The 20957-nt window shown below is 43.4% G+C and overlaps 1 protein-coding gene and 1 long non-coding RNA gene across 2 annotated transcripts in view; one reads left to right on the forward strand and one right to left on the reverse strand.

The window, feature by feature from the left end:
* Positions 1-762, reverse strand: part of ERGIC1 (endoplasmic reticulum-golgi intermediate compartment 1) — a 58298-nt gene extending 57536 nt beyond the window's left edge. The window contains exon 1 of the mRNA XM_069869248.1: positions 672-762. Within this exon, the coding sequence (XP_069725349.1) occupies positions 672-691 (20 nt within the window). The 5' untranslated portion in view covers positions 692-762. The remainder of the gene's footprint in view (positions 1-671) is intronic.
* A 3607-nt stretch (positions 763-4369) lies between these two features.
* On the forward strand, positions 4370-11204 carry LOC138726889 (uncharacterized). The gene is made up of 3 exons (XR_011338491.1): positions 4370-4588; positions 4888-5041; positions 9823-11204. It is a non-coding gene; the product is annotated as an uncharacterized lncRNA (long non-coding RNA).
* The last annotated feature ends 9753 nt before the right edge of the window (positions 11205-20957 follow it).

Here is a 20957-nt window from a genome sequence, read left to right on the forward strand (position 1 = left end):
TCCTTCCATCCACCCATCCATCAGTCCATTCACCCATCTTTCTATCCATCCCTCCATCTATCCATCCTTCCTTCCATCCATCCACCCATCCTTCCATCCATCTTTCCATCCCTCCACTCTTCCATTCATCCCTCCATCCACCCATTCCTCCATCCACCTATCTTTCCATTTCTCCATCCACCCATCCACCCACCCATCCACCCACCCTTCCATCCATCTTCCCATCCATCCATCCATCCATTCATCCATCCCTCCCTTCCTCCCTCCGTTCACCCTTCCATTCATCAATCCATCCATCCATTTGTCCATCCCTCTATCGACCTATCTTTCCATCCATCCATCCCTCCCTCCCTCCCTCTTCCCATCCATTCCGCCACCCACCCATCTTCCCATCCATCCCTCCCTCCTTCCATCCATCCATCTACCTATTCTTCCATCCCTCCTTCCTTCATCCACCCCTCCTTCCACCCACCCACCCACTCATCCTTCCATCCATCTTCCCATCCATCCATCTCTCCATTCACCCTTCCATTCATCCATCCGTTCATTCCTCCATCCCCCTATCTTTCCATCCCTCCACCCCTCCCTCCATTCCACCCTTCCCTCCCTCCACCCCCACCCCGCTCTCCCTCCCCGCCCCGGCCCCGGCCCCGGCCCGGTGCGGCTCTCACCTGCGGAGGTCAAAGGGCATGTTGGTGGCGGGCGCGGGGCCGCGCCGCCCCCCGCTCCGGCCTCTCCGCGCCGCGCGGCCAGGAAGTGACGGCCCCGCCGGCCGCGAGCCCGCGCTTCCGCCGCCGGGTCAGGGCAGCAGCGCCCGCCCCGAGCCCGGGGCGCAGCCGCAGGGCCCCGCTGCCCGGACACCCCCGGCTGCGCGGGCCCGGTGTCTATTGCGAGAGACACTCTTTTTTTATTTTTTTTTTTTAATTCTCTGGAGCGTGTCCAGAGAAGAGCGATGAAGCTGGTGAGGGGGCTGGAGAACAGGCCTTATGAGGAGCGGCTGAGAGAGCTGGGGGTGTTTAGCCTGGAGAAGAGGAGGCTGAGGGGAGACCTCATTGCTCTCTACAACTGCCTGAAAGGAGGTTGTAGAGAGGAGGGAGCTGGCCTCTTCTGCGAAGTGACAGGGGACAGGATGAGAGGGAATGGCCTCAAGCTCCGCCAGGGAAAGTTCAGGCTGGACGTCAGGAAAAAATTCCTCACAGAAAGGGTCATTGGGCACTGGCAGAGGCTGCCCAGGGAGGGGGTTGAGTCACCTTCCCTGGAGGTGTTTAAGGCACGGGTGGATGAGGTGCTGAGGGGCATGGTTTAGTGATTGATGGGAATGGTTGGACTTGATCCAGTAGGTCTTTTCCAACCTAGCAATTCTGTGATCCAGCCATGTCCGGAGACTCACTTCAGGTTATCTCCTACAACAGCTGCATCTTACAAGACAAGTGTATTGATACATTCTCACAGCCCTAAGACAGGCTATCTCTTAGCCTAATACCACTGCATCTTACAAGAGGGATTTATATGATGAGATAATTAAACATATAAACCAACTGCAGCAAAACTTATCAGTTCTCACACTGTGACACCCCCAGCCATGATGTGCCCACTGGCCAGGACGCCCCTGATCTGCAGGGTCCCAGCTGCCTGTGACACCCCCAGCTCCGCAGGGTCCCCTTGTACAGGCTGGGGGATGATGTGACTGGCTGTGAACTGGAGAGGGGCAGGTTTAGACTAGACATAAGGAGGAATTTCTTCACAAAGTGATGAGGCCCTGGCCCAGGTTGCCCAGAGAAGCTGTGGCTGCCCAATCCCTGTTCAAGGCCAGGTTGGATGGGGACCTTGGGCAGCCTAATCTAGTGGGAGGTGTCCCTGCCTATGACAGGGGGGCTGGAACTGGATGATCTTTAAGGTCCCTTCCAACCCAAACTATTCTATGATTCCATGCCCATGACACCCCCAGCTCCGCAGGGTCTCTCGGTGCCCATGACACCCCTGGCTCCAACACTCTCAGTGGGCTGGAATGTGGTGGCTCATGCATCTGTGGTGTTTCAGGCACGGGCTGGCATCACTTGCATTCTCAGTATCTCATTAACAGCTCAGGTTTGTTTCTGGAGCATCATCTTTTCTCTGTTTGGAGACAGAGTCAGGCCACGGTGGAAAACCGGGGAAAGTTTCATCCTTCCAAGTGCCCATAGAGGAAGGAGGAGCACCCCCTGCACCAGCACGACATGCATCCCACACTGGCAGAGGATGGACTCCTCCAGTGCCAGCGTGGCTCTTCTGCTTGCTCTTGAAAACCCTTTCTAGAGTTTTATTGAAGGCTGAAGAATTAAAATAAGAAAAAGCTCCCCATTCTTTAGGTGAGGCATTTCCCCAGCCTTGCCGTTTTGCCTGAAGTACTTTTGTCTGAATGCATCCCTGTCGGGTTTAATGCAGTGCACATGACTAATCCCACTCTGCTCCATCCACCACCCCGAGCCCTTCCCTTAATAGCATCAGTCAGGGACTTTTTGCTGCAGGAAAACTGTGACTGCTGCTGTATTAAGGAGTGAAGTGGCATCACTCACATACAGTGCATATTAGATTACAGTGCAGGTACAAAATACAACTACTCTGCCTTTCAAGTCTAAAAGCAGGGCAAAAGAAGAGGGAAATGACAGCAAGTCTAAATATTCTGTGTGCAACATACTGCTTTCTAATTGATTCTGCATTTTTCTTCCTCCTGCTGTCATCGTCTCTGTACTTAGAGATTCTCATCTTAATATTTTTTCCTTTCACACAGAAAGTAGGCCTATACCAGGATAAAAAAAAAAAGGAATTCAAATTGAAAGAAGCAGAGAAAAACCGCTAAGAGTCAGAGCTGTTAATCGATGCCGTAGTCTTTCAAAGCAAGAGATAATAATGCATCCTGGGAATATTCAAAACTGAACTGGAGGAATCCTGGGATGAGGTAACACATCACAATCCCTCAGAAGCCCCCAGGGAATAGATAAAAATACCTAATTGGTTTTTTTTGATCTCAGACATCTAAATTATCCAACCGCATTGTGCAAGCATATTCAGCACATTGCTAACTGATCAGCCACGAAATCCTGCTGCACTTTGCATTGTGCTCCAAAATTGAACAACCCACTGAAATTAATGAGACAATTCTCATCTCTCATGAGGTCAAACCAATTACATAGGCATAGCCAGCGGGCTACAGCGGATACTCTCTGTAGTGGAAAAAACCAAAACAAAACAGTGCCTATCAAGTTAGAATTACGCAACCAGGTGCTTGTCTAGGCTCCTGGCAAGGCCCCGATATCATTAGCTGTTATTAACTGTCTTGTGCAAAGGCATCAACTCTCTCAGGAGCCAAGGGAGTGCTGAAGTGGTTACAAAAGCACTTCATTTGCACAGTAGACAAATTTTTAGGTGGCCTTGAAGAGTTGTTCCTTTTGCAGGCTCAAGGCTTAAGAACAGAACACAGTAAGTGCTCACACCATTGGGAAGACTTTATTTGCAGCTAAAAGGTCAAACTCTAAAGAAAATAATGGGCTCAGAGCAGTGCCAGGACAGCTTTCCAGCTCACTTACATCCTTGCCAAGGGAAGAAGAAGTTAATGCCCTGAGATAAGACCCTCGTCACAATATTGTTTAATTACATAAGGCTTCTAGTGAGCCTGAGATAAGAACAGGAATTTGTCCGCGGTCCAACTGGGTGCGGCTGCTTAGATCACATTGTGTATTAGAAGGGGAACTAAAAGCATGGGTTTATTTGAGCTGCTTGTCACATATTAGAACTGGAATGATTGAACTGATGCTGACAACTGTTTTACAAGTTCAAGCTCTTTTCATTTCTTTTTTCAATAAACTAACATTTTCCTGACAAGCCCTGAAACAATCTTTTCTCTTCAAGTTGCATTAGGAACATTAATTGAGCCAAACTGCTACTCTGAAATCAGTAAGTAAATATTTTGAGAACTCTTTTATCAATAAAGAAACTGAAGCAGAGGGATGAATTGGCTTAAAACTAGAGAATAAGATCAGCTTCAGCTCTAGAAATAGCAAATAAAAATCCTCACTCCTAATTCTAATAGATAAATCAGATCATGGATGATGACTTTATCTGGATTCCTAACTAATGCCTCACAGCTACAAAACTGCTGCCTCCTTCCTATAAAAGTAGGTGGCCAAAACTGCTTTATTTGAATTATCATCCTGGATTTTTATTCTGTAAATTTGCTCATGCAGATAACATGTTTTGTCTCCAAAATTCCCTAAATATTCCTAATTTCTAGATATTATGCTATTCTTTAGTTTCAATTTCATGTTTATAGAATTTATATAAATCCTTGATAATTTTAATTATCTCTGTTTTGTAATCTCAAAACTTTCCCTCTCCCAGAGAAGTGTAACCTTGATCCATACCTGTCCAGCATTGTTTTGGATAATATAACATCTTGCAACACTCATGTGTAATTTCTGCTTTTGTTTTATTTGTGATTCCTTGCAGACCAGTGAGTTTTATGTTAGCCTCTGGCTTGTGCTATGGCTCTGGCACTGGGAATGTATTGTAAGTGCTGTGACTAGGTCATGAGCAGCATTGTTTGCTAAAGGTAACGTTGAGTACATACAGTCATCGTTTAGGTCAATTAAGTTTTGTTCATCTATTGGGAATGTGCAGTGACTGTTACGGAAGGTGCGGTGCTTATTCACTTATGCCCCTTCTGCTGCTGAGGTGTGTTTGCTCCCAGCTAACTGTAGCTTTTTGTTTGGGATGTTGTGTAGCAGAGCACCCACTGCGAGATTTTATTTGCGGGATATGCTTGTAGCACTTGTGTCAGTGGGTTGGGGACTGAAGTGAGCGCATTGCTTTACAGGGCGTGTTTACTTGATTATGTGTTTTGTTCTGCAGGGTGTGTCGCTGAATTCATGAAGCATTTCCTAAACTGCCATTCAGGAAAAGAAAAACATATTTTAGAGAATGAAGAGAAAATGTTAAAAGCGCTTAAAAATATAAATAACATCATATGAGGAAATCTTTCTGAGGGAACAGGATGGGCACGTAGGTGAAGAATTCGAACACAAATGCTGGACTAAGTATAATGAGTAATGAAAGCTCAGCCCTTCCTCTTAGGATTTTAGTATGCTCCACATTGATAGCACTTTCCAAAATACTAGGGAACAAAACCCCCAAGCTTTAAGTCTTGTTGCAGTGTGGTATATATTTATCATTACCGCATATATTATGTTGTCCATTTATTATTATGAGATTGGACTTTAAATGGACAGTAGAATATATTAGTATCTATTCAACTTACTACATAAGATCCTTCTTTACTGAATATCTGACATAACAACCACCTCTCTTCTTCCTGCTCAATATGCAAAAGAAATAAATGGATTGTTTGATAGAACAGTGGTCTGACTGTGACTGCTCTGTGTTTGTTTAAGTACAGAGAAGGGGGTCTGTACAGCTACGTGGCCTCTTCCTTGCCCTGTGACTGTGAGCAAACACATCACTGGGCAGTGCTAAGAGGAATCTACTACTCCTAAAGTCCCTAGAAAATTTACCCTGGTTTTAATATGGTATATCTTTGTTTGCTTTTTTTTTTTTTTGCTTTAATTTTGGGTGCCAGGAAGTTACAGTGGCAAAGTCACAGCAAGTAGAACATTTTTTGTATTTGGTTTCTTTGTCCTCTGTGGAAATGCACTTCACAAAGAAGTTTCAGCTCCTGTCATAGGCTTATCTCATGCTTTTGCAACACCTGTGTATTGTTTAGTGTTTGTGCAGTTTAGGAGACTGCAAGCACATGAAAAGTCATGGCCAAAGGGAATTGCAAGTTAACAGTTAACTAGAGCAAAATCCTGTAATAGAGGACTTTGAACACTGAAACAGAGGGCCCAGTCTTAAAGAGATTTGGGATTAGCAGCAAAGAAGAGTTGAGGATTAGCATCTGATTCTCAAAGGGGCAATGCTCTCTAGAGAGTTAAATCAGATGTTCCCTGTACACTGGAGAGGAATAGTTAGGAATGTAAGGACTTGAAGTGCCCTTAGCTAGTACACTGAGTGGTGAGATGCCTATGTCAGCCTGTAGGAAATACTTAGGAGAAGGGAATGTCTGAATGTCTCTCTGAGAAACTCTGATAAAGGACCAAAAAGTGTTTGCTTATGGGTGTAAGTAACACATTTGATGTGGACACCTGAATCAGTCTTCTAAGTGAAAATATACCTGGGAGATGAGCCACGTCCTCTACTTTAAATACTCACCAAGCGCTGAAGAGCACAGCCCTGGAAGCCAGTTCTGGACCTTTGAACGAACAGGGAGTACTGTGAGAAACTTTAGGGTGTTCTGGGGAAGGGAAAAATAAGTGTTCTGACCAGCATTTGTAAGCTGAGCCACAGTGTAACCAGGAGTACAAAATTTCTTGTGCCAGAATAGGGTGCCTAGTTAGGGCTCTTATCTGGGAAACAGTGGCAATATTAGGATACTGGTGTGGGGGATTAATGACTTACTAAAGTTAAGTATTTATAAACACATAAGCACTTCTGACAGTTTCCTTCTGCTGTGTACTTTGAGCTCTGTTCAGTCTTAGCATGCCTAGGACATTGGGTCCTTAAGACCTTACTGTTGAAAAAAAAATCCCACCTGATTTCTGGATGAATTTGGGCAAGAAGTAGCTGACAGCGTTCAGCCCACCCAGAACAGTGAGGCTGCTGGGCACAAGAAGACGCCAGACCTTTTGGCGCCTAAAGAAGCTTTCACCAGAAACTGTAGGCACTTACAGCATCTGACGTAGCTCAAGAGGGGAGGCAGAGCTTTCCTGGGTTGCTCTCATGAGCACAGGCGCCAGCAGTCTGCATAAGTTGCACTTCGGTGCCTGAGTGCTGTTTTGGATGTCTCCCAGAGTCCTTGCACCGGCATGCTCTCAGTGGGGAGCCAGTGCAAAAGCTCAGCAGGGGCTGGGGATGGTAAGCGCCTGGCTTGCTGCATCAAGAGTGACCTTCTCAGAATGGGTGGCTTCTTCCTAGGTGTGAGCTGTGGAAGCCAGCTCAGGGATCTAAATGTAAGGTCAGGCTGTGCTCAGGTCTCTGTCTAGCAGGGGCAAATGCTATCCTGTGGCCAGCAATACATGGAAACTGACATTTTTCAACAGAAGGAGTATTTGAGGATTCAGTAGCATCAGGTCATCACAAAAGCCCTCTGGCAGTAAACCAAAACCTTGACAAGGAGGAATTTTTCAAAAAAGGCACTGGAATCTTTGATGGAAGACTTGCCAAATCTTACTGCCACAGTCTGTGGGCAACCAGTCTTGCTACTGCAGCTCAGTAGGTTCTCACCCATCATTTGACACATTGGAACTGACCGTGTGCACGAGATGTTGAATAGCACCTCACTGACTTGCTTTTGGCATGCTCATCTGTGCTGCCTTATCAGCTTTCTCAGTGGTTTCCTCTAGATATTGTGTAGTGTTCAGGGGGCTGGGTAAGCAAGAGCAAGAGATACATACTCTTTTTTTTCATCTTCTTCGTAGTAAGGACATGGACTTTTAAATATTTCTTCTGTAATTTGCTAATAAGCTGCCTCTGCAAATGACGCTTGTGTTTTCATCATTCTTGCTTGGTGGCTTGGAAGTCCTATGGTGGAGGATTGGAGAGGTTTTCTCAGTGCTAAAGAATCTGCAGCAGAAGTCAAGGTGTGTCTAGAGAAAATCCTTTAAAAAGAGGTTTTATTAACCTTCTAGAGAATGAAGATGGAGGTCGTGGTCTTTGGCCTTGTGTTGGTTTACCTGGAGCTTGTGGACTCAGCATTTCTGAAGTGTCATTGTTAGGGTATGATTTTTAAGTGTCTGACCCTTGATTTGGAGTGAGGTTAGTTTTGAATGGTCAGCTTCAGATGACTTGCAGTCTAGCATCAATCTTTGAAGAGGGAAACTCTTTCAGAAATTCATGCCCAGCAGAAGGGAACTGGTAAGAAATGAGATCAGCTATGTAGGCAAACTCATACAGGACCTTAGACTGAGAATAAGAAGTTTCAACCTAAGGCAGAAGCTAAGAGGAGGGGCTATGGGCAGCTGACTCATCAGAAACAAATCTCAAGAGAAAGGTCACTTTTAAATGACGGTGTGCATAATCAGAAATCATTAAACCAAAGTGACCTGAATAAAGCAGCAGATAAACACTTTAGAAAACTCCTCCTGGAGGAAGCCAGGCCTAGCAGTCTTCAGACTTCGCTTTCACAGGAGAAGACCCCTTTCTCCTCTCTCCTATGAGGCCACTTCGTAGTTTCTTGCTTAAGTTCCTCGCAGAAGAGCAAGATACTGCCCTCCTCATGCTGTGATGATAAGCCTGCAGTTGAGTTAGCCAGGGTTTATTTTAATTGGACTTTTAAACTTTTTTCCTGGCGCTTTAAAGTTTATGAACGGAAAGGATCAGTCTGACTCAGAGACTGGGCTACTTCCAAACATTAATCTTAGCTGCCATATGTTAATGTAGTTTGGCTCTGCTGCATCCTATGGTGTAAAGTAAGATATCTGTACCCTTTCATCTCTGGTGTCAGAGGATGCTAAAGGCAATATGTCAAAGACACGGGGAGATTGTGATTGCCTGACGTGCAATCTGCAGGCATTTGGCGAGGTTCTATGAGTGAGACATGGCCTAGAAAACATCCATATTCTGTTCTCCTGAAATTCATATTTTATTATTCTGCAATATTAATTGCCAAAAAGATGATGTCCAGGGCAATTCTTTGGCCTGTGCTGACAGTATTGAGCCCAAGGTAATAAACCTTGGCATATTAGGTTGGGTTCGGTGGTGCAATATTTAGCCCTTTCCCTTTTGGTTGGCTTCTTTAGTATGGGTATAACAAACACTTAAACAACAATTACTGTCCTGTTCATCATGATTTTTCCAGCACTGAAACATGAGTCTCTCATCATTTATGTTTCACTTTCTTCCATTCTCTCTCCCAAATGTTTCCATTCTGCCGTAATTATTTTCAAATTTTATCCAGTCTTTGAGTGTGTAGACTCAAAGTAGTTGGTGTTTCCCTGGCCCTTCCTCGTCTTCTTACTCATGCACTCTCTTCCCTGAAATCATCATGGGAACAACCCCACACAATAAAGAGAGAAGTTTCCAATTCTGCTTATTTCAATGGAATTTCCCTGCTGCCATTTTCCATATCAGTGGATGTTTTTTTGCTAGCGACAGTAGCGTGAACAGCGTCAGGAAGATTAAATCTTCATTACCAGGGCACTTGCAAAGGCTAACATTAGCCTAATGAAACCAATTTTCCTAGATTCCCTCTCAAGCCTATATGCAGGGAAGAGTTTCCTCCAGAGACAGTTAAGAGTGATAACCTCATTCTGTAGAGAACATAGAGTATCCAGAGAGATTAACTTCTTGACCTAAAACATAATAGCTTGCAAAGATTGAAAGCCATTCTTGTCTTCAGGGGAGTTACAGCAGACGTATACCCAGTCATGCTCTTGTAGATGTGTTGGTCTTTCGTGCTGATTTGGGAAAAGATGTTCTCTGTTGGCTAACCACAGGTTTATTGTACAGGAAAACATCCCTCAGTTCTCTTCCCAGCTCTGCAGCCAATTTTCTAAGCAGATCTGAGCAGGGAGCCCTCTGGACTTAATTTTCTGCATGGGAGATCATATAAGTCATTGTGTAAATTAATATAAAACTCTCATCCAGAGATCCAATGGACCGGTCTGATGGACATGCAACTACAGCTAACAAAGGCTGAAAGTCAGGACGTACAAGAAGCTAGACACACAACTTTCCCGCACTGCAGGGAAATTTTACGTGTACATTTTACACTTTTCTGTTTCCTGACTGCAGGCGCTGAAACAGCCGGGCAGACGTTTCTGAGCATATGACTGACGAACGGTACAGTACGTTCGCTTGCCGTCCGGAGACTCGTCAGAGTGGCAAGTTGGAGCTGTAGAAGATAGAGATGAGTCATGACTGGAGCTTTATGTAAATGAGGAACCTCTTCTGTTGCGTCCCGTTGTACCAACAAGGCCACGTAAAGTTCACGTCAGTGGCGTTGTGTTCCCATGTCCCCTCTCTCTTTGAGGCAGGGCAGAGATATGGGGTAAAATAGTTGTGGTTTCCCGTGTGAGGCCAAGAGGTCAAAACTGATAGTGAATCTGAATGTGAAACCCCTGGAATGTCAGGCTGAAGATTTTTTCCCAGTAGCAGTGCCTGGAGAAAGTTTGCTGTTGCCTTTTGCTGTCAGTGATTGCAAAAGTGATTGAACCTCTTGCCACTGACTGTACATTTTGAGGGGGGGACAGATAAGGGTGAAATAGTGAACTCAGGCGAAACGTTGTCTCCTTGGGAAGTAATCCATTTTAGTAAGATTTATGGGATCATCTGTGACATAGCTAATAAACTCATTTAGCTTATCCAAAGCACAAGAAGAAGTCCTGCTGCTAAGTGGCATAATACTGCATGTGTTGTCCTAATGGCCTCGTGTAGGCAGCGTATCCTAGGCAAGAGCAGTGAGGAGGAGTGGAATTGTGTCTATCCAAAGCCACAGATAATATTATTCCAGGTGAAGGGCCAAATCCTCTGACTCACCCGCACAAAAATCACACTGAAGTTTACTGAGGACAATGGAATTAATCTAGTGTAAAGCTAATGTGAGAGAGAAGAATGCCAGCCTCTGAAATGTTGACCTCCCTAACTGTCTTATTTCTAGGGTGCCATGACTCATGTGCATATCGCTAGCAGATATAGCACAGCCTGACAAGTGCAGATGACTGCAGAGACCCAAAAGGTATGAAAAAGTCGACCATCTAGAAGGGATTTGCCTTGCATTAGATATGGTGTTTAAAATCAGAAGGATGATTTCATTGACTCCAGTGCGAGCTTTATTTGAGTAAGGACTTAGGAGCTGAAATGAGAGATGAAAAAATATCTACCTTGCTAGCCCAGAGCTCACAAAAGAGTGACTCTGTAATTCTGTTCAGACAGATGCAAGTAACTTCCCTCAAATAATTTCAGGGCCCATATCACTCTTTTTTTTGGTATTCAGTATGTTTCTTCTTACATATGATTGTGTTCCTTTATCTGTAGCTACTATCTGACTGAAACACTATACAAAACTTTTCTCATCCATTATAGTTGACCTAATTTGATAATGTTCAGTACATTTAGTTTATTTACCTTTTTCTCTTTTTTTTCCTTTCCTACTTTATCCAGACATCCATCTGTGAAAACCAATTGTACCTATTTTAACCCTGCGCTTGTTAGTATTGCAGCTACAGAATTAATGTGTGGTTTAACTTTCAGAGAAGTCCGCAGTATATTTCCCAGACAGGTGATGCATTGATTCAACTCGCTTTTCTCGCTGAGTTTAAAGGTCAATCTTATGATGCTAAGAGTTCTTCCATGAGCAAAGTCCTTCATATATTTTGGCTTTTTTTTTTCATCATCCATTCTCCACTCTGTCTCACAAGGTAATGTCTGACAATTATGCTCTTTTCAATGGTGTATCTTCTGGTCCATTGAAGGTAGGACTTTTTTTCTCAGCAGAAAGCTGACTCATAAGGTATGCTGCCTTCTATCCTTAGAGAAAGTGAGTCACTAATGGATTTTTCATTATACATTTAAGTACCATAGACTGAAATTTTGCCCTACCAGTTTAGTCCTGAGGCAGCTGTTTGGAAGTCCTTTTAATTTAGTATTTTAGTTATGTCTCAGTGAGGCTCTGTGAGATACAATAGATGCTGAACAAGGAGCTGTTTTGTGTTATAGGCTATGAGCATTCCCATTATCTTCAGTAGCGCCACGGCTTCATGCTTCGTGTGCTGTGTGCTTCCCTCGCTACAAACCCACAAAACTCTTTTTACAGCTGTATCATGAAACATTCAGCATCTATTTTCACCCAACACAAGAAATTTACAGTGTTTTTTCCAAAGATATGTGAAAGCTGAGAGGGCTGGGACATAAGTAAAACAGTATGAATCCCATTGGTACTATTGCATTAATAGAAATAGTCCTTTTGTTTGGGCAACACTAATTTTGTGATCTTTCAGACACTGAGAGAAGATTCACCAGTTCTCACGGTGACTTGTGACAGAAAGTTATTATTTCTATTCTATAAACAAGGGAATTAAGTTTGATGGGGAGGCAATGGAAGTACCATGGATAGAACCCAGGAGTCCTGTATATATTTTTTTTCTAATGCAACAATATTTTCTGTCAAAGGTTTTGTTGTATTTACAGTCACTGCTGTTTAACTTTGATTGATGTCAATGTGAAGGAGCATCTGGCAGAATCTGTGTAGAGTTGCCATACCGTCTGCAATTCACAGGAGGATACCAGCCTATATTTGTTCTAACTTTGCAGGGTATTTCATGGGAGGAGGTCTGGCTCTCTGATACAGACAGGAGCTGTTATTTAAACCTGTATGATGCAGATGCAAAAGGGATGCTGCTAGGGTGGTTCTTTGTTCTTCACTACACAGAAAGGGATACGCTGCAATGACAAGTTTGTAAATCATAGCCAGTTCCGTTCTCACACCACTCAATAACCTAACAATCTCTCTGTCAACTTCCTGAAGACCTTGGGAAGCTATGATTTGTGATAAAAATGGGAGTTGAAATGTTACGTGCATATCAAAGCTGAAAATTTGCGGCTGGCTGACCTTTTCATTTTGAGCAAATGCACTCATTTCCTTTACGTTGCTTACTGTTTCCCTCTGGATCTTGGCATAATAGGAAATCCTCCATGATTGTTCTCCTTAATCAGTGGCTCCATTGTGCTGACTTCTGTTGCTTTCAATGAGCAGTGCAGAGGATCTCACCATGCTCATAACGGGGCATCGCTCTGTGCTGTCAAGCTTCAGTGCCCCAGAAACTCAGACATTTCGGTGCAGCTGCCATGGATGAGAGAATGCCAGGAGTGGTGTGTGTGCTAAATCCAGCATGCTGTCAGAATAAGGAAACAGCCCTCTGATTTTCAGTTTAGGGAAAAAAAGAAAAAACAAGCACTCACTGGATTTTACAGTGATATTTCTCAGTGTTTGTGATTAAGCCGAGATGAATAATGGAAATGAAGAGTTTGTAAATTTAGATTTCATTTCATTTCCCTATGCAGGGCAATGTAATTTTTTGTCATGTCACTGCAATGTTTTCATAGTCATCTGACAACTGTAAAGAAGGCGTATGAATCTTCAGGACATGTAACTTCTCCAGAAGTATATACTTAAATGTCTTCTAATTATGAATAGCGTGTCATTTTTCATTTTCTAATTTATTTATCTTTGTCATCCAGTCAAGGGACAGAAGTTCTGTGGTGTGACCGTACACCACAAACCGCAGGTTGTATACGTGCCTCTTGCTAAAAATTAGGTAAGCACTTAGACGTAAAAAAGCATTGGCCATAGCTTAAAACAGTTGGTGAAATAAAAGGAAGGGTAAAGTTGCCAAAAAAGGTTGGTTGCATTGGTAACCTATACTTCATCAAGCATAACATAAACAAAAACATAGTGACAGCCGGTGCTCAGGAAGAGCTGACGGTTCACCAAGTCTTAACTTTTGCTTCCTGTTGCAGCACAGTGGTGTTGACATCACGTTCCTGCACATGCAGCATGCAAAAAGGTCAGGGTTTATAATTCAGTGTTGGTGCAAATAAACAATTTCCGCTTGTTGCTATTGATTTTCTGTAGTTCTGCTCTTCTCGAATAAAGCTGATTCCTGTGGGGAGCCAGGTAGTCAGTCAGTCTCTGCTGACATTTTGCTGTACATCCAGTTTTTTCCTTTCTTGTCTTGGTGCATTCCAGCGCTGCATGCAATGAAAAACACAGAGCAGAGTCTGGAGGACTTTAGTCAGTAGGTAAACCATTCCTTATGCAGAAAGTTCCCAGAGAAGAACGAGGGGGCTTGTATGGTTAACAAAAATGGAGTAGCAACCCCAGGATATGGTTTCATGCATTTATACTGGAGTCAAATCTCTAGGGAAATTAGGTTAGGGAAATGAGGTTAGTGGCAGTGATGATGATGATAGTAAATAATGCATACTCCCCTTGGATCCTGGCTGACTATCAAGACAGACTTCCTGATGATGAGATGCATATGTCTGTCTCCAGTCTCTTCAAGGTATCTGCAAGGCACCGTTTTTTGCAATTATAAAGGACTGCAGATGAGAACATGCACCACAAGAAGCAATCCAGGAGCATTTGTTCCAGACTTCTGTCCCTGATTTCCATAATCGTTCTCATCTCAACTTCTCAGACATTAGCAAGCCAAATCCCAGAGCAGCTCTGTCAAGTGCTGACGGTGGTGGCAGGGGCGACCCAGAACCCTGGAGGCTTTTAGTTTTGCCTGTCATGCTGTGCCTTGTTTGCATGAGGATGATACAAGATGGGGAGAGGTCCCTGTCACGTCAAGCTAGTAGTAGATGGGGTCACTGAATATACCTCCTTTGCTTCCAGTAGGGACTGGGACTGTGCAGGAGCACGTTACTGAGGGATTCTTCAGCAACATTGCAGGAAAGTGCCTGCCCCAATCTACCCCCAACCGTTTTCTGGGGCAGTGGCTTTCTGCCAATTGCCAAACGTAACTGAAGCAAGGCCACAGTGATGTTTGTGGCTTTTCTGTTGGCCTTGTTGCTGGCAATGCTGCTTCAGGTACAAAAGAAGAAGGGCAGCCCTGTGGGGGAGCACTGGTTTGGTTGCAAAACAGCTGGTCTCACCCCAGACCACTGCTCTCCTCTAAAGTTGTTCAGCTTCCGCTGGCTTCGTTTCTTCCCCAGTAAAGCAGGACCAGCTGTGGTCCTTTTCCTCCCAGGTGCGGTATGGGCCATTCAGGTTTCTAAAAGAAGAACAAAAAGCATCTCAGAGCACTGACATGTTTACAGGAACACCTTCTTTGCTGTTGCAGGGAACACCAAGTTTAATTCCAGTAAATCATTAAAGACAATAAACAGACATAGGTAATAGTCGGACAGAGCTTCCCCCAACTCATGGACTTATAACACTGGTGTGTGAGAGCAAACAAAATTCAACACATCTCAGGGCACTCAAGTATCACTCAAAAATACTTCTTCATCTGCTAAAAAGCAAATGGAAGCTGGTATTTGTGCCAATTTGAGTTTAGCATATATTTCTGCTCACTCCTGTCTCATCACGCACTCACCTGAGGCTGGACTGAATGTTTGTTTTGGTCTATTCTTCACATAGTTGATAATGAAGAAAAAAAAATGCTGCTTGGCCCATCCTCTCTGACTCTTAGGCTGATTTTCTGTTCCTGTTTTTCATAATTTTATCATTGGTCTCGTGACATTGAGCTGTTTAGGTTTAGTCATAGGTGCATTTATCATTCTACATGACTTGTTTAGATAATGTACTACTGAAAATAACCTTTGTTCAAGGCATTTGGTATTGATTCTTGTTTTCATAAGCCGCTGTTAATCAGTGTTGTAAAATGGAATGACTTTTCATGACATTAATGCTAGAGATTGTTTCTAGATCTGTTCCCCATTAATTGCTTTGTCCCAGCTACACTAAGAAACGAGCAGAACTTGCTCCTCTGGTCTCTGCTAGAAGGGAAGAATGTTTCTTGAGAACATAGAGCACTAGCAGGGCAGCACAGATGAAGCCTGGGTCAATAGATCACTCTCAAAAGAAATTTTAAATTAGTTTTGATACCTAATTCCTGTTGGTATGCCCTGAAAACCTTGACAATCTCATCCTTAGACTGCATGGAACTGTCAAATATAAACAGTTAGATGATATCTTAGAAAGTCATGGTGAAAGTGGCAGCCTCCCAAGTGTATGAGATGGTTGGGACTACGACAGTGAGTGCTGCTTAGGTGGCCTGTTCTGCCTTCAGGAGTGTTTGAAGGAGGAAGGGGAAAGGAGGACGCCTTGGGCACCTCTAAGGTAGCCCTCTCCTGCAGTGTAAAATTGCCTTGCAGACAGTGCACTTTTAGGACTCCATTGGATATGTCTGTCAGCTCATCTCCCTGTCTACCTACGTGTCATGCCCTGGCACACTAATTGTCACATAAGCCATGCAGCATCACTTTTGCCAGAGGATTTTTTCTTTCAGCATTTGAAAATAAAGTTAAATATACCTATCCTTCTCCTACAGACAGAGAAACTGAGGCACAGAGGATCTGAAGGGCTTGTACAAGGTTATGGAGCAAGTCACAGGCAGTAAATCACCAGGTGTCCTGATTTTCTCTCATCCTTACGAATCACTAGAACTCACTATCTCCTGTAATAAAGCTTAGCTCAGGGTCTTATTTTGAGATTTAATTAATATGCAAAGTGCTTTGATCCCCTTTGATGAAAGTTTCTGTGTAATTTGCTATCACATTTTGAAGTAATACCTCTAACTGTTATGCAGCAGTAAACTGAAATACAGTTAATTCATTTACTATTTTTAGGGAAGGAACCAAGTATTTTACTCCAGCAGTTTTAGGTTACGGTCATTTTCAAGAGAAGAACTGCAAGTTTTCTGCTGCTGTTGAAACATTTAGAAAGTGAGGATTAGCAAACATACAGTGTGTTCTGGGATACTGGCTTTGTAGGGGTGAGTTCCCCCAAGAGCATGACTAACAGCAGGATGTGGGACATAATTTGCATGTTCTCTGACTCTGCTGCAATCATTTGTGTATTGGATACTTGAATTATACATTACACAGAAGGTCGCCCACTTGCCAAGCTGACAGCCCTGCTGAACATAGCCCTAGATGAGGGCTGAGGGAGAAGGGCTGATGTTATTTCAAGAAATTGTTAGTTTTGAGTTCAAAAAGAAATAGCTCTGTATATGAGAGGACTTGGAATTTATCACTGAATACCTTGAGGGGTTATTTACTCACTCTGCACTGCTCTCCTGCTAGCTCTGATTCTCAGTTTTTTTGCATCTGCTTCTATTCTTTTTCTGTGGTGATTTTGATGCTGTGGATAGGTGCCATAAATCATCTTTACACACCCAAATTCTCTCTGTACAGGAGGTTCAGCGTGGGCAGTGGCAGATTTCCCCTGCTAAGGCTGCCTCTGTTTTTCCTTAGGTTGACAAGAGATTTCCCTGCTCTCATTGCTGCTTACTTGAACTGTGTTTCTTCACTGATACAAAGATACCCGCAGGTGTTTTTTCTACCATCCTGCTCAGAAAAAAAAGACTAATAAAGACCCAGAAACTCTTTTTTTTGTAGATCACCTGTCCAGGATGAAAGATCTGAACAGCATCTACCATAGCAGCTAGCCTCTCTGACAAATCATCTTCCACATATTAAAGCTTCAATAGAGACACACTGATCACATATTTCCCCTTTGAAATGCTATTTTTTTTGTCACTACTGACTGTAAAAAAACAAACAAAAAAGCGCATTATTCAAAACTAATTGGCAGAGTGCACCCATTAATCATCTGATTAGCTTTCTTGCTGATTGTCACACAGCCTTCCTGTACCTTGGCTTAAAAGTCTAGGCCTTTGGGGCAATGACTGTGTTTTACTGGCTCATGTGTTTGTACGTGTCCCTGGCAATGCCCTAACTCAGATAAAAACGCCATTGGCAAGTGATGCTTTGTGAACTGCCCACAGTGTGCAGACTTTGGAAGTTGCTGGCTTATTGAAGAAGGTTTCTGAGCCATCAGGTCACAACTGAGTTGTCTGGGCCAGCAAATCCAGGGCTGATGGTCACGCTTTGCTGGTGCTCCCTGCTCAGATACCCTCCTGAATTCTCTTTCCCAACCAAAACCACTGGCTTTAGTAACAAATTCCAGTAAGCTGTACTCATTCCTGTTGCTTCCTTCTGTTTAGCGCTGGTTACTACTGGAAGACCAACGACAGTGTGAATAATTTTATAAAATACACTTTTCTGAAATTGTTTTTTCAGTTGGGATCTATACGGAAGATGTGAAAATTTTTCTTCAGTATTTCTACCAAGAACTCAAATCTTTTAGTTAAGAATTGTTGTTAGGCCACATTCACATTTCCCTTCCCCCACTTCCTTGTGTTGGGCTAAAGCCATGCTGAGAAAGCAAAGAAGAAACCAGTGTTTTACCACTGAAAAGGCAGTACATTAACAACAATACTGAATAAAAGGAAATAAAAACTACCTGTTCAGTGAGATTTTGCTCTATGACAGTAAATACTGAAGTTTTCTTAAAGAAGCTAACATGGTTGACTGGAAAAGATTTTCCTTTAATTTCCACCCCAGGGGGAAGTCAGCAGTTAGGAAACTCATAGCAGCTACTGTTGTCCTGGATTTGCCCACTTTGAGCTTCTACAGAGAGAAGAGGTTGTGATCAAACCCTAACCCCTGTTTTGCTGCTCTTCACAGCTTAGAGGGCTGCTGTGTTTACTGGGCTTTTCGAGCTCCATTTCCCATAGTTTCAGTCACCTCAGTTCCATGTACTAGTGGGTCATTCAGCACAGAGGTGTGAAGGGGTGAGAGGAGGGCAAGGAGCCCACCTGGAGTCCACCTCCACTTACTTTGCAAACCATGGTCACATTTCTTCCCTAAGCTGTATGACATGCCCCCAGTAGCAAAGCTAAACCAGCAGTGTGTAATGTACACAGGACACCCAAGTGTGCAGTTAAAACAACATTCCTTTGCTTGAACTTCTTGCCTTGTTATTGTGGCTCCCAGTGCCTCTGCCATCTGCCACTGAGCCACGCTTCTCACCATAACATGCATTAGGTTCGGAGGTGACAGGTGCCACCATTACATTAACAGGGAGAAGATAAACTTGCTTTCAAAGCCTGATCTGAAGCTGCAAAACCTCACGTGCCACTGAAAACCTTTGAACATTTCCCTACAGGATGACATTTTTCTGTCCCCATGCTCTGGACTGAGCTGGACACCTCTAGCTCACCATAAGGGCTTTTGACATAAAATGTGTTATGATGGGTAAAGCTAGATCTGCTTTTCTTATTTAAGACCAAATGCCTCCAAGGTTCATATATTTCTGGGTAGATGACCATGTGCCTCGTAAGCAATGCCAGCAGAAATCAGAACCTCTCATCTCCACTCAGAGTTACAGAGGCAAGGATCTGTTCCCATAGCTGTCTGCTCTCCTCCTCACCAAGCCAGGCTCCTTCCTGGTGTAAATCAATGTTTTTTCCATTGACTCTAATCCACTACTCCCAAATAGATTTACCAGGAAGACTAGAAGTATTCCACTCCCAACCTTCCCCAAGTGCACTGCTTGACATGGCACATGCTGCTGGCCTGGTGATGGGGAAGTGGCTCTGTGGTCCCCAGAGTCCCATGATAGCTTCATCCAGTACTCTGATGCACTCTGTGGGAGCATCACACATTTACGCCAGGCAAGAAACTGACCCGGAGCAGTAATTCAGATATTTTGTCACTGATACATTATAAACAAAAGTCATTGGTTTCAGTGTAATGTGCCCTCCTCCTATTTCTAAGTAAAAGATATATCACAAAGTCCTCAGGGAGAAAGGTTGTGAGTAATAGCAATGGCACAGAGCCTGCAACCCAACCAGCATGCCAAACAATATTCCAAGAAAATAATTCTAAGTTACAGAAATTGCGTAAGAGTGATTATTATTTTTAAAGTTCAGAAAACAAAGTCTAATTTCTAAAAAAGCAAACACATATTTTTAGCCTTGCTGGTCTCTTGATGTTGCAGTAATGGGAACCATCTGCACTGGGACTGGCTGACGTTCCTGGTAAATAACCTTTTGCTGCAAACCTCCAGATATTTCAAAGGCTTCTTTGCGAAGAAGCATTTGTCTCCCTGCCTGTCACTCTTCCTTTCTGCTTTTCCTGTCCATGTTTACTTCAGGAATACACATTCTTTCATTAAAAAGCTTTTGTTAAAAATAGCTTGTCAGGATTTTGGCTGATCTTCATTATGATTCTTCCTTGCTAGCGGAGAATGAAAGCTTTCATTCCTTAGTGTTAGTGCTGAAAGACTAAACTGGAGATTTGAGAGGGAAGCTAGAACATTTAAACTAAAAACTCACAAAAAAAAAGAGATGGATTTCTACCTCCTTTTGATGCCTCTGAAGATCCAGCTACTGAAGACACATTTCTTTCAGTACTGAGAATTTTTAATGTGACAAACATGTATGGAACATACAGATATAGGAACGAGATACTTCACTACAAAAACTTTGCAACTCATTATGTAAAAGTCTTGTGGTTTGCTTTGCTGTTTCTGCTGCGCTATGTCCTGGCAGTGACTGCCCTTCCTATGCAAAGGAAAGTGTCCCTAGACACATGAGTCACTTCTTTATCCCAGCTGAGCTAAGCCAAGCCAGTATGATGGAAGGAAAATACGGAGATTTTAAACTATCCTTTAACCTTTCTGTTATCTCCACCTAGAATCTGCCTGAAATTTGATGTGTTACATCTTCATTGAAGCTGTAACTTGGGCTCAGGTGCAATTACATATGAAAAGCCATGTTTGCAGTGTCAAACCTCCTACTCGGGACTCCAACGCGATGTCTGTGTCGTCAGCTCATGGTACGCTGCTCAGAAATAACGAACCTTTGGCGTGTACTCTCCACTGGGTAATTCCTTTGTTTTAAAAACTTCACCTCACTGCTGAAGTGTAAAAGCTCTAGAGGGTAAAGAAGAGTCTGTCTTCTGGTTTCTGCAGGATTTGGGGTTAGAAGGCTCTGAAGTGCTCTGCTGTGTCTAGGACATAGTGATTGCTGTTGCAGCAAACTCCAGTTCGCTGAGGGTTCTGCAGGCTGGAACATGCAGGAGAGCTGAGCGAGTACAGGGCTTTTAGGAAGCTGTCCCTTTGTTCTTTTGTTACCCGTTATCAAATTTGTTTCATAACAAAGGCTTCCTGAAATTGGGGGGTTTGTGTGTGTTAATACTGGTAATGCAATTTAAATATTCTGATGATTCATTTTCAGTCCAGAGAGCTGAATCAGCCATGTAGAACATAACTTGTTTCTCCCAAACCGCTACCTTTTCCATCCTTTCTCGTCATTTCTATAAGAGGATGATTCATGCTCCTCTTGTATTTACCA

The sequence above is a fragment of the Phaenicophaeus curvirostris genome, chromosome 15, assembly GCF_032191515.1.
Source record: "Phaenicophaeus curvirostris isolate KB17595 chromosome 15, BPBGC_Pcur_1.0, whole genome shotgun sequence".
NCBI classification, from domain to species: domain Eukaryota; kingdom Metazoa; phylum Chordata; class Aves; order Cuculiformes; family Cuculidae; genus Phaenicophaeus; species Phaenicophaeus curvirostris.